At 41.9% G+C, this 13,288-nt stretch overlaps 1 protein-coding gene across 1 annotated transcript; it reads right to left on the reverse strand.

Moving 5' to 3' along the window:
• Nucleotides 1–65: 65 nt before the first annotated feature.
• On the reverse strand, nt 66–9,318 carry LOC124062168 (monoacylglycerol lipase ABHD2-like). Its single transcript, XM_046394731.1, has 11 exons — nt 9,075–9,318; nt 8,574–8,644; nt 8,081–8,311; nt 6,813–6,988; nt 6,334–6,501; nt 5,819–6,002; nt 5,626–5,718; nt 5,254–5,355; nt 5,095–5,164; nt 4,123–4,207; nt 66–2,238 (listed from the first exon to the last, which is right to left on the reverse strand). The coding sequence occupies exons 3-11, from the start codon at nt 8,290–8,292 to the stop codon at nt 2,012–2,014; spliced, it is 1,317 nt and encodes a 438-aa protein (XP_046250687.1). The 5' UTR covers nt 8,293–8,311; nt 8,574–8,644; nt 9,075–9,318; the 3' UTR covers nt 66–2,011.
• Between the last annotated feature and the right edge of the window lie 3,970 nt (nt 9,319–13,288).

The following is a 13,288-nucleotide window of genomic DNA, read 5'->3' on the forward strand; positions in this document are numbered from 1 at the left end:
TTGCATGGCTGGAAAAGGAAAACCCAGAATGGGGAAAAAAAATAAACAGACAAAAAAACAGAAGATCGATGTGAAAAAACTTTATTAATCTGTTAGTTCAAGTATGACTCATCAGTCATGGCTGTTCACCACATCAGAACAGAGCACAATATGGTTAGATTATAAATGTTTACATCTATATGCTGCCATACAGAACAACAGTAACTGTAAAGACAGTAAAGTGCAAGCAGAACATTAACAGTCAGGACATATCGCACCTGCAGACACACATACAGATGTAGTCGTGTTTTAAAGGGCAGATAGAGAATTTAAGTTGCATTAAATATGACGGTTGAAACGTTGATTAATAAGACAAGCATGGACTTGGGTGGAGCCCAGTGCCTTTACAGTGTCTGACAGGATGAAAACAGAAACTTCACCTGTTATCAATGTTTGAGACTTTCATCGACACCTCATGTATTCTCATGGAAATATGCTGGATTGTGAGATGAGACAAAACAAAGAAACTTTAGCGTAGTGGTTTCCCTGTCTTCTGTGCTTTGTTTCAACAGTTAACTCCTCTGTTCACTGTATTTAATTGTTAAACTCCACCCGTCCAGTATGCAGCAATAAGCAGCTTAAAAACAAATCCCAGAATTCCTCAAACTAATGTCCAACATGAGATGTCCATGTGTCTTTTTTTAGGTGAAACGTGCTTTGGTCCATTTGTTTGGTAAGTGCATAATTTAATTCTTACTGTTTGTCTCCCACGTGCACAATCTTCTCTGCTTTCTGTAGAAAGTCTTTGTAAACACAGTTTGACCCGGCTCTGTCCTGAACGCCCCTTCAGCATCTTGTTTCCTGCAGTTTAAAAGTCTAAAAGGACCTTTTCTGTGGTGATAATGAGAGCAGCATTTAGGAAAATTAAACCACAGGAAGGCATTGTGGGACAGGACAAGCTGACCTGGAGCAGTTTGTATGAAATGAACTTGCATTTCCATTCAACGACACAGAAAAGACTGTTAGAAAAGCATCACAAAATGAGCATGTCTGTACGTCTGCGTTTTCCTAACTCTGACGAGTAACAACGAAGGCTGACGGTCCACAAAGAGAAAAAAAGGGCAGTGTGGTGTCAAAATGAGTGAAATGATGCCTCACTGAATAAAAATAAACCAAACTGGGTGTTCAAACACTTCAAACATATTTTTGTGGAAACAAAAGATCTGCTTGTATCCAATTAAGTAAATTAGAAGCACGTTTTCATCAGAGGTACCTCAGTCACGAACCAAACCTGTCGCAGATTCACTGTGATATAAGGTCATCAACCTAACGAATTCTGAATTAAAATTAAAAATATGCTTCCAAATAGGATGAATATATGCCATCAGGTATACTTGAAATGAAAGTGGTATAATTACGTATACCAGATTAATTTGCATGCAAGCTGACTTGATAATATCTGAAGAGCTCATTTGCAAAAACAGAAAAATTTCGTTCTTTAAAGGAGCAAACCAACACCAGAGTCTGTAAAAACATGCCAAATCATTTTGAGATGTCAAAAACAACAAAGCTGATATTCTCTGGAGTGCACAAGAAAATTAGTTTAGGAAAATAAATAAAAACTGATCTGGTCTGCTTTTTACAAATAAACCTTTCAACAGAGTGTAGGAAGGTTTTCATTAGTAACTGACACAGAAACTTTTCCTTCCACACGCAGCAGGTCAGAAGTCATCCTGCTGTCCAGACTCAACCAGCAAAGGCTGACGTTGTGTTAGACTGGAGGTTAAATGAGAGGTGAGGCAACAATGCACTATGGGATCAGATTACATCTTCCAGTATTCTTATTATCGTACGTGGGTTTCAAGTTAGAACTAATTAGTGCACCTGCTTCCACTCATCCTTTTTTAATCAATTCCTACATTTCCCAGGATTACTTAGTAAACCATAAGGCCATAGGTTCAGAAGGCTGAGTGTGTGCATGTGTGTTTTTGTAGATTTGGTCTCCTGTTTTGTTTCCGGACCTCCACGTGTGTTACCCACTGAGTGTTGGCCCTGTGCTCTGCTGGTAAGAATTCACGTCCTGGTGGCCGCTCCTCCGACACGCCGGCCGGTCCTTCTCCCAGTGGCAGATGGCGTCGGTGTACTCGACTATGACCTTGTCCATCCAGGTGAGGGGCTGAGGGAACAGCACTGCTCCCTCAAAGAAGCCCAGGTGGCCCCCGTGTTGGGTCAGGGCAAACATTACATTGGGCATCTTTTCTACAAATACAAGGAGAAGGAGTCTTTTTCACTTGGCAGTATTCACTAGTGAAATGTGGCTAAAACTTAATTTAGCGCGAGCCCGTTCGTCCTTTCAAACAGCCGTTGACAGCCACATAAACTGTTGATAACACAAAACAAACACCAGATCCAAACATGACATCAGCTCAGATAAGTTTCAGTTCAGCGGCTAGAAGGGACACCGTTTGTCCCCATCACAGGAAGAGATTTTCAGTGCTGGTTTGTGATTGTCGAGAAGGATTTTTAAAAAAATGCAATTATAATACATACTGTTTTCTGTAAAGTCAGTTAAACCAAATATTGTGTTGCTTTTTTCATGACCGGACAGTTTTTATTTAAAGTCACATGACCGTACGACCTGGAAGTTTAGGAAAAAGCTCACAGGGATGAAGGAATCGCATATTTGTTTCCTTTCTGTTTATGATATTTGTGCTCGAAATATTTTTCTTTGTCTTCTAGATTTCACCGTGTTCCATTACACTCAAAAGAAGATTAAATGTGAAGGCGGACTCTTGTAAGACCAGAGTAGTTACACTCCTGATCAGGTCAGCGTGAAGGTAAACTGTTAACCCGTCCCGTTTTGTGGAAGGTATCGTTAAAATGTGGCTGCGACACACTGTGAGCTCAGCGGCGCCGACATTCGGTTTCCGCCTGCTGCTTTCTCTTTCTGTTACTCAACACCACCTGCACACTGTCTCCTGTTTATGTGGGCCTGCACCCACAAACACACAAACAGCTGAAGTGTGTGTTTGTAGATGCACGCGCACACACACACGCACATGCTCTGATTCAACAAGAGATTTGGGGTTCCTCTAGTAGGCACTCAAATCAGCACGGACTCTCGAACTCAGAGGACTGTCATCACATTTTCCCCCCGAAACGTCGTCAACAAAACATTACTTGGAAAATCTGGTTCTCAGAAGAATTCAAAGAAAAAACTGTAATCCTGTGTGCTCATGTTTCCTTGAGGTAGAGGATGAGTTTAGAGTTTCACTTGTCAAGGTGTAAGTCGTTACACACACTGATTTGCACACACAGGGGTGAGTGCATGTGACCCGCTGAGGCAAGACACACACACACACACACACACACACACACACACACTGCTCTCTATATATAATCTAACAGCGCAGGCGGATCACATGGCCCTGAAAAATTCAACAAGACTGTCTGTGCTGGCTGGCGTTGAGTCGATAGCTGCGACAAGACTTTATCAACACTTAAGACTCAAGCTCCAGTGCAGGGAGGACACCGGGTTTCAGTTTGTGTCCATGTTGGGACAACGTTTTACTGCTGCAAGGCGTCGTTCTCTGGGAAACACGCAAAACATTCAAAACAAACAACACATGAGCCGTGAATGCAACAGTTTAGCTGACCCTTCACACTCACACACGTTATCAGGACTGATTTTATGAGGCGTGAGTGATTATGTTTCATTATATAAGTATGGGAATTATTATTTTATTGTGGCTTCAGCGTGCGAGCTATTTTGCAATGGGTCCATTGAGGCAGTTTTGAAAGTAACTTAACCTCCTCATCATAATCGTGAGAACCCGATGAAGTCTTTTCTACTGAAACATGTTGGTTTTTATGTACCAACAAAGATGACTAAGTTGTGAGGATTAACTGCATCATTATTTGTAATTTTAAATGCCAAACCACATCAGGATTTGATTTTATTTCCACTGCAGTCACTAATACTGAAAATGTACCGTGTGCGCATATGGCAGTCCTACTTTAGATACATTTGGACAAAACACATGAAACCTTTGATATTATTGTTAACTGTTGAACGCTGCTACTACATCATAATCAGTGCAACATACTTCTAATCATCTACCACTGATGTCTGCTGATACAAACCTGTGAGTGTGCGTGGAATAGCCAGCAGTGACTGATGAATTAGTGGGTCGTCTGAGGAGTTTACCAGGAGGAGAGGAACTGTGACCTGCACACGAAACAACAGCATGATATTTTGGGATCTACGTTTACTTCTTCCAAGACTTAGATAAGAAGAAGGATACCACTCTCATGTCTGGGCTTTCAGCGCTGATCTCGAGCTGCCAGGCGAATAGCTTAGCTTAGCATCAAGGTTCATGCTAGATGACGATTTGTGGTCTTAAGGGAAATACAGAGGCATTGAGGTTTACAGGCATACATTCGTGTAACTTCCTCTAAAACAAGCTATGTTAATTTGTGAGCATTAGAGGTTGGTGTGTAGTGTTTTGAGCTTTGGACAGAGCCAGGCTAGCTCTTTTACCCCTTGCTTCTAGTCTTTATGCTAAGCTAAGCTAATAGCCTCCATAGCTGACGTAAAAACGTGAGACTGATATCAATCTTCTCATCCAACTGCCAAAGAGAGAGCCAATAAGCCATTTTTCCCAAAATGTCAAACTATTCCTGTGACTTTAAGCACATAAGTTAACACATGGTGTCTGGTTGAGAGACGGGATATGAGAGCTGTAGTTATTCTAGTAATAGTAAGCATATTCTAAAAGTATTTGTAATCGTACAAGCAGTAGTTTTAGCAAGAAAAACAGGTGCAATATTAATCTTAGCATCCTGATAGCTGTTACAGAAAAGAAGTTGGTCTAATAGTAAAAAAGTAGCAGAGAGGTCCTACTAGTGAATGATGTAGTACTATGATAGTACTGGCAGCAGCAAAAGCAGTAGAAGTAGTAGAGACACTAATAGCTAAAGGCATAGCAGAAGTAAAAGCAGTATTAGCATTATGAATCAGTATACAGTACTGATCGCTGTATATCAGAGTAAACCAAACTTAACGTCGTATGTATTCAACTTTTCTGTACCAACATCTACACACTGGTCACTCACGTTGTGGATGTAGTGCACGCAGCTCTCCTTCTCGTAGTACTCCTTCAGCGAGCAGTAGCCGTGGAATTTCCTGCAGTACAAATCATGTGATACCATCATCAGTAAGAGACACTGGTACGAGCTGCTGAGTTTAAAGCAGCCGCTCCACCAAAACTTCACCTCATGATGCTGTCATCGATCTGCATCAGAGACGTGGCTGCGTACAGTCTGCCCAGGTCTGCATCAAAAATGTTGCTGGAGGCCATGCTAAGCAGACTTCTCCTGTGGGACAGAACAAGGGAGGCTTTTTAGAAGAGTCACAACAGGAAGATAAATCTCTGTTACACCCATCAGACAAGGTCACAGACTTTATCATGCAGAAACTCCAAATCGTGTTAAATTATTGGCCTAATTTTCAGCATCCAGGAATAAAATTTTGCCTCCTATGCATGTTGATCTTGATGTACTGTTGCTGCAGAAATCCGTTGAAGGTATGAAAGGATTAACAAAACTGTCACTGTTAATCTGTAGCTGCAGAGGCTGTTATTGTACCTGTGCGACAGGACGAGCTTCTTCATGTTGTCTGCCAACACAAAGTTGTAGAGCCTCCGGCACTGATCCCACTGGAGGAATGTTTCCTGGGCCCTACACACACACACACACACACACAGACACATGCAGAGTAACATTGTCAGTCATATCCTGTCCTGGTTCTGTTCTTTTGTTTGCCCTTCGTTCTACCAACCTGAGAGCGCTGTAACCCTGACAGACGCTGACACAGCAGAGCACTCGGTCCTGGTTTGATCTGTTCTCACCCAGGAACTTGCAGACGATGTTTCCTCCCAGACTGAAGCCCACCACCACCAGCAGCGTCTGGGGAAAAGCTCGTTTGATGTGGCCCACCATGGCGGCATACTCCCAGGTACAACCTGAGTCAAAGAGACACTTTTACAACTGTGTGGTGGTGACAAACACTGGAGTGTGACATTAGATTAGATGGCCAAATAAAGATCTTCTGCACTTACAACTCTCTAAAAGTCATACAGTGAGCTTTTCTTATAGTATTTCTATGTTGCACATATGACTGCATTTTCATCAGGGCTCAAAGCTTTGGTTTGTTTCATTTTGCTTTGCTTCCCCTAATTTTAGTTCTCTTTAATGAGCCAACAAAGAAAAGCAACTTCCCCACTAAGGTTTGGCCTGTGACTTGCACTCACACCTGTAAAGCCACTGGCTACTATGTGATGTTTCTCTTGTTACCGTAGGTGAACATGCGAGGCGACGTGAGCTCCACGTTGGGTAGGGCTCCCAGGTGGTTCAGGACGGCACAGCGGTAACCCTGCCGCTGGGAGTGATCCACAAAGGTCCGAATGTAGTTCTTCTCGCTATGGTTACCGATCCCAGGGCAGATTACCATGGTAATGTCATCTGACACACACACACACACACACAGAGCAGGGAACATGTGCACAAACATAGTGGAGTCATGTGTGGGCATACAATGGATGTCATGTGTGTGTCTTTGTATGTTGATTTAATTGGCTGCTAAAATGCATGGTGTTTTCGCTCGAGGGAGTTCATTAGTGGTCCACCTGCATGTGCATACTGTAGTATGAGCTGGTTGTTACTTGGGTCTCATGTAGTCATGTAGTCACAATCCACACAAGCATATTAAACTCGGGAGCAAAAACAGCTTAACGAAACAACAGTTTCTCCATCAAAAAAGCGTTGTATCTCACCTCCTGTGCTGTGGTCTCCAAGTGCTTCAAAGAGGTCAAAGGTCGCCGTGGCCCCGTCCTGCATTGGGAGGAACTTGCGGACCCCGCAGGGCGTTGGAGTGCTGACACGTCCCATCTTGCCATACAGGACCGTCTGAATGTGGCCACTCTTGCCCCACAGCAAGGGAGGAATGTATCTGAAGAGGACGACGAGCTCCATATTACATTACAGTTGTAATCACTACCCTGACGATGTTTCAGCACAGACTTAGCAAAGATTATCCCATTACAGACAGGCACAGACACACATACCACTCTAAGTATAGGAGGTGAACCACAAATCTACAGGCACTGGCAGGGAGTCGCCAGCCCAGCCAGCTCAGTTGGATTTGAACTCTGGGCTGCAGATGACTGCTTATTTAAGGATGACATTTTCATATCATCAAATCATGTAACTCGAGTACTCCCATGTACTTGTAAATGTGTCACATATAAGCAGGTCTCAATCCAACGACATTTAACATCATTTTAAAATGATATACGGCCTCAAATGATAGAGTCCCAAGTTCACAGGGTGCAGCGAGTCAACGAGCTGCTCATTCATGCCCGAGTTTAAGCAGTAGCCTTAGCTGATCAAATGTGGACAGACGCTCCCACTGTAAACACAATGTTCAAGATAAATGCTTTGCAAGTGCACAGCAGAAACTCAAAGGGGAACTCCATCGATTTTACACAGAAGTAGAATTTGGTGAGAACTAAAAAAAAAAAGCTGCATAATGAATTGTGGTTATCTGATAAATTGCCTCGAATGATGTCACTTGAGATAAAATGCGTGAGACTGGCAACCAAAGGCTACATTAACCACTAACAGATGGGAATCTCTGACTAACTATTTTATAAGTGCATAACACCCACTTGCCACCTGTTGCCTTTAGAAAATTAGACCCCAGGTATGACAGCTCTGGTAGAACAGGAAAAAAACAAGTTTAGTATTTTAGTTTAGTATACACTGTTCATTAATTTTCTAAAAATAAGTTTGTTAATTAGTCCTTTTACGTGAAGGACGTTTTTACCATTTTTTTTTATTATTTTGATTGCTCTCCATCTGTTTTTTGGCTCTTCTGCTGACTGTTTGGGAAAACTAAAGCTAAAAGTTGTATCTCCGAAAAAACAAAGTGAGAGCAAACTCTCCAAGGTATGTTCGGTGATCTCCTCTCTTCCGTCTCGCGTCCTGACACTATGAGTTCTGTGATGTGTTGAATAATAACCAGATAATAAGAAGCACTCACTCTTTGGTCAACATCGGGCAGCATTTGAACAGGTAGCGGCTGAGCGGCGTGTCCTGGCAGGTGATCTCTGGCGGCGCCGTGGGGCTCTTCAGGTTCAGGCTGCGGACGATGATGTAGAGGACAGTCGCCACTGCTGCCAGCTTCACGCCATCAAACATGGCGGGCAGCTCTGGGCCAAAGGTGTTCATGCCACTGTCCTCGAAGGTGGTCATTGTGGACGCAGGAGAGGACCTACGCACAGTATGTTAGGACAGCATAACTTGTATGGATTATTTGGAGCTTACAACAGATTGTATTAGACAGTAATATGACTCTGTTAGAAAGATCTAATTTGCTCATTTACTCATAGCCTGTTTATTGTCTCCTGGCACAAAATATCAGGTATCTGAGGCTGATATTGATACTAACCAAAGCAAAACCCATACTGATCAGCTCTTTCTGGACATTCTGCCTGATAGCATTAACCAACGGATTTAAACATCTTTTTACTCACCTTGTTGCCCGACTTTTAAGCGATTATAGTCCCTCCTTTTGAACCCACAGTGTGATGAGGCCCTCTCAGTGCTGGAAAACACACAGTTCAAACCTGCCTTTAAAACGTACACCAAACAACAGGCTAAAACAGAAACCGGAAAATATAATGTTAGTTCAGGTGACATACAAATCTATCTATCCATCTATCACAGATGGATAGATTTTTATGTCACCTGAAATGTTGAGGTAAAACTTAAAAAGTTAACCAGAAAAAGTACGTGTGACTCCATTTCACATGTGTTTATAATACACGAGCGACAAAACCGGAACGACAGAAGCAGCCAGCTGTGTTCCGGTTAGCTTGAATATGAGTCACAACGAGCGCTCATTTTCTTGAAACGTTACTCTTTTGTTTTGTCACTCAAGCAACACTGTTTGGAGGTCGGTGAAGCGGAAGACTTCAGGAAACACAACACGGACGTTACATAAAGCAGTTAATATACTTTTTAAATTGTCTCACCATCGTGCCTTTGGCAGTCTCTCCAAGTTCTGGTTGGATCCGCCCGGAGTTGAGCTCCGTCTGGTCAGTGTTTACAACAGAGGAGCTGACTGACCAGCATTGAGCTCGGGATGCGTTCAGGGGCTCTTACAAAGCTCCGACTGTTCCACAAAAAGTAGTAGGACAAAATACCAGCAATAAAAAATACCATAGATCTAGATCCAGTTCAGCTTGTACATTTTCTACATCTACGCATATCTGTTATCGTAACTTATGCATCAGTCTATTTGAGCTTTGGTTTTGGTCGAACTTAAGATGTCCTACAGTCCCGGAATGCAGCTCAGCAAACAGCGATTTAGCGTACTTCCTACTTCAGAGAAAACAGTTACTCAGGGTACAGTCACAAGGAGTGGCTTCAGCGGGCAGATCCACGTCCTTCTGGTCCTCCTGCTTTTGCAGTCTGGATTGATATCACCTAAATATCATTAGGATGGAAAATATTTTCATAACGCACAAGGTATCATCGGATTTGTGAGTTTAAAAATGTAGGTAGGATAACTTGGAGTGCACTTGAAGTGACAGGGCAACCATATCAACAGATTTCTGTTTTTTTCTTTCTTTTTTTTGTTATCTAAAGTTAAAGCGGGTCTCATTCTTAAACAATCTGGTTATGGATCCCATCAGTTTCCAGCGATCAGTCAAATCCTGTCATCGAGTACTTTAACCACTGGAGGGCCCCATCCACCAATGGGACATGCAGTATTATCACTTGATGTCATATTAATATGTTTTCTATCATTACTCGTGAAGTATTATTCAAGAGTTGATTATAGGACTATCATAATATAATTATGCTTTCTTCATGACACAGTTAGACTATATTTATGAGTTAATATGTGCTTATACACACATATTTTTTTTATTTTATATTTTTTATCTTATCTGTTTGTATGTAATTGCATTTTACATTTACAACCACATGTCACTTGAAGACAGAATAACACAGAAACTCGTTGCATTTAAATAAATATAAGATGATAACTACATTTTAAAAGACCATATGCTGTATCTAACTGTAGTCTTAAAAACCTATCATGCCTACCCAGTTGATGGTGACGCACCTGTTTGGTGAACCTATGAACCTTTTGAGTAAAAAATAGCTGTATGGACTTCAAACCTCAAAATGAAGTTTTGTTTTACTGTAATGCTCGTAATCTTTCAAAGAAATGACGCCACAGGAGTGCACACTCCCCATCCCCAATCATTTTCACTTCTTTATTTATGATCTTGTTAATGCGTGTGAATCCTCGCTCATGTTTCCAGGTGGAGGCTTTTGAAAGAAAAGAAAAGGAACTTGATTGTGTTCTTGTGTGTCAGACAGAAGTGAAAATTCACTGATAATCACCAGTTAGAAGTACACGAATTCTATGATGAATTTCTTGAGTAGCGTTCCCACTCAGCTATACCACATTTTCACGAGGTTTGAGTTTACAGGATTATGCTGCGCTCCACATCGAGGATTAAGATCAAACAGGCTTCTGTCACATTGACGCTCCACCATCATTAACCTCATCCTGGCTCAGACTTAGTGAGGGCTCAGTCATGAGAAGAAGCTTTGTCTTTGTAGGACAGGAACATCAGAGGATGCTGAGGTTGTGGAGTCTCACCACATTTGACTGGCAGCGTCACGTCAATCAGCCCACAGTGCACATGACTGTCTGACGTATGCTTTCACAACTGTACAGACAGAGCATCTTTGACCCGTCACAGTTGAGGGATTTTGCTGACAGGGACAAAAAGGAAGCCAAGATGGGGGCTAAGTATCTTTGCCGAAGCACACTTCAACATGATGGAAGCATTGTCATGATAGGGAGCGAAGCAGTGACACTCACACTACAGGCTGGGAAAATCTCAGTTATGCCTGCATTATGTTTTTCACCTCAGCTTTTCACTTTTTGTAATGTATTTTCAAGCTTTATTGGGCTTATGCTGGTTGTCACCTGCTGATGGGTATGTACAAATATACTATATAGACGTACAGAGATATGGTTGGATTCATTTGGGGAAATGGTTAACAGCTAGCTGGCAGTGGAGATATGACAGGAAATGAGGGAAACCTTGAGGGGAAAACGAACTGTGGACCCTGCTGACCTCCTGTTTCTCCCTCGCTTTCTGTGCATTTCGCATGTGTTACTATATTGAATTAAAGCACATTATTCACTTCAATTCAGTTTATTTATATAGAGCCAATTCACAACAAAAGTTATCACATGACACTTTCCGGTTAGAGCAGGTATAGACCAAACTATTTAACTATGCAATATAGAAAACCCAACATTCCCCATTATACATTTAAAGATGAAATGTCTTATTTTGTGCTTTAGTGATATATAGATTATTGTCAAAATGATTTGTAATTTACCAAAACCACCAAATTTAAGGGCCACACTGTGAGTCCAGAGCCCTCATAAGGGCCCTGAGACAGTTGCCTGCTTTGCCTTGTTGGTAATCCGGCCTTAGAGATGGGGGTCCCCTGCTGGATTTGAACTGAGGATCTTGCAGTTCATGGTCATCACCCATGTTTTATTTGTTTGAGATAATGCGAAAATAGTTTCAAAGTGTCAGAGTACGCAGTGAATGGATTCAACAAGAAAACCGTCATCAACCGGCATCAACCAACAGATATAGGAGACCTTCCAGTTCGCACCTGTCTTAAGACTATTAGTTATAGTTCAATAAGAGGAGCTAATTCATTCAAATGTCTAGTTTTAACGAACTCTTTATTAATGTATGTGCACAGGCAGAAGAAGCTACTGCCTCTTTAAGTTTCCCAAAATACACTTGATTTGCTTTGACAGAAAATACCTCAGATAACCTTTATATTTACATGAATTTTAAAGAAGGAGGAACAAACTTTTATCCCAGCTCTATTCGACCTTCTTAAGAGACATAGCATGTGCTTTTATTTCATTTTCATTTCTACATTCCTCAGCTCACCAATGTGGAGCTGAGGTCACAGAGTCCTTCACTTCCCAGATTTCAGTATGTTCACCCGCTGTTTGACCTACTGCTCATCAAACTAATGAGTGGGAGGAAGAGCTTGGTATCACTCCATATCGCTTGAGATCTGGCTTTGATGTGAAAAGGTCATCTGGGGGGGGCTTTCTTTCTTTCTTTTTCATTTTTTTTTGTCCAGCATGTGAGAGGAAAGGCTATAGGTTTCACACAGCACAGTACCAAGACTCAGCCATCATTTTCATCTGATCTGAATGTGCATGTGAACAGAGCGACAAACCAAGCGTGCAGATGTGATGAGAGGAGACCATCAAAGCACAGCAGCCTTTCTCCTCTCTACTGGAGCTAGTCGCCAAGCCTGACATCACGTTAAGCTGCATTTAAATCACTCTGGCTTGTTACTAGGCTACAGAAGGGTACATTTTACCCTGCCTGTCAACAATGTGTAGAGTTCATCTGAGAATATTGTTGTTGTTGTTGTTGTAGAATGTGCCACATTTTAAACTACATGAAAAGAGTGAGAGCAGGAAACATACGTCCAAGGCCATTGAACAGGTATCGGGTATGACTGATTTGTTCTGCTGTTGTTCAGCTAAGCCACAGCCATCTATACAAGGAGAATGACACTCTTGGACATTCCTCTCAAAACTCACACCCATTAAAAACAATTCTTCGCCTCACACCCACTCCCTCCGAGAACACAAAAAACCAGGCCTGACCCACTGTTGGATCTCGGCTCAAGAAACGCCCACAGATGAACCTCCCGGCTTTCCACAGTAAAAACACTGGCCTCAATCTGCATTTCAGAGGAGCAATTCATGCACGGTGCCATCATGGGAATTTTCCCAGAACTATTAAAGTACAGACAAGCAACACTTTCACCATACAGGTTTAATTAAGAAGTGTCATTATGGATTAATGATGCATCAATATCAGCAGTTACTGGCCTGTTTGATTGAATGAATCACAAGAGTAAACGCATGCAAAGTCAGTCTCAATCAGCTGCTGAACTGAGAAAAACAGGGTTGTGTGAACTACATGTGCTACCAGGAGAGGCAGTTATTTGTTCTAACGCAACTCAATTTAGACACATGCTCCATATGGGCAAAATATAAACAAAAATAACGTTTTAAAACTATGTTTCATTAGCATAGAACAGCTCATGTGATCAGGCAATAACACAGGGCTCACTTTGATTAATGTTGTATTTAAGAAGATCA

This window comes from Scatophagus argus, chromosome 7, assembly GCF_020382885.2.
Source record: "Scatophagus argus isolate fScaArg1 chromosome 7, fScaArg1.pri, whole genome shotgun sequence".
Classification (NCBI taxonomy): Eukaryota; Metazoa; Chordata; class Actinopteri; family Scatophagidae; genus Scatophagus; species Scatophagus argus.

Bases quoted from the DNA above. Each gene is read 5' to 3' on its own strand.
- LOC124062168 (XM_046394731.1), bottom strand. From the start codon at position 8,292: ATGACCACCTTCGAGGACAGTGGCATGAACACCTTTGGCCCAGAGCTG. The intron at 6,502-6,812 runs GTGAGATACAAC...TGTGTGTGTCAG, and splicing joins TGGAGACCACAGCACAGGAG to ATGACATTACCATGGTAATC. The intron at 5,719-5,818 runs GTTGGTAGAACG...GTGTGTGTGTAG, and splicing joins CAGGGTTACAGCGCTCTCAG to GGCCCAGGAAACATTCCTCC.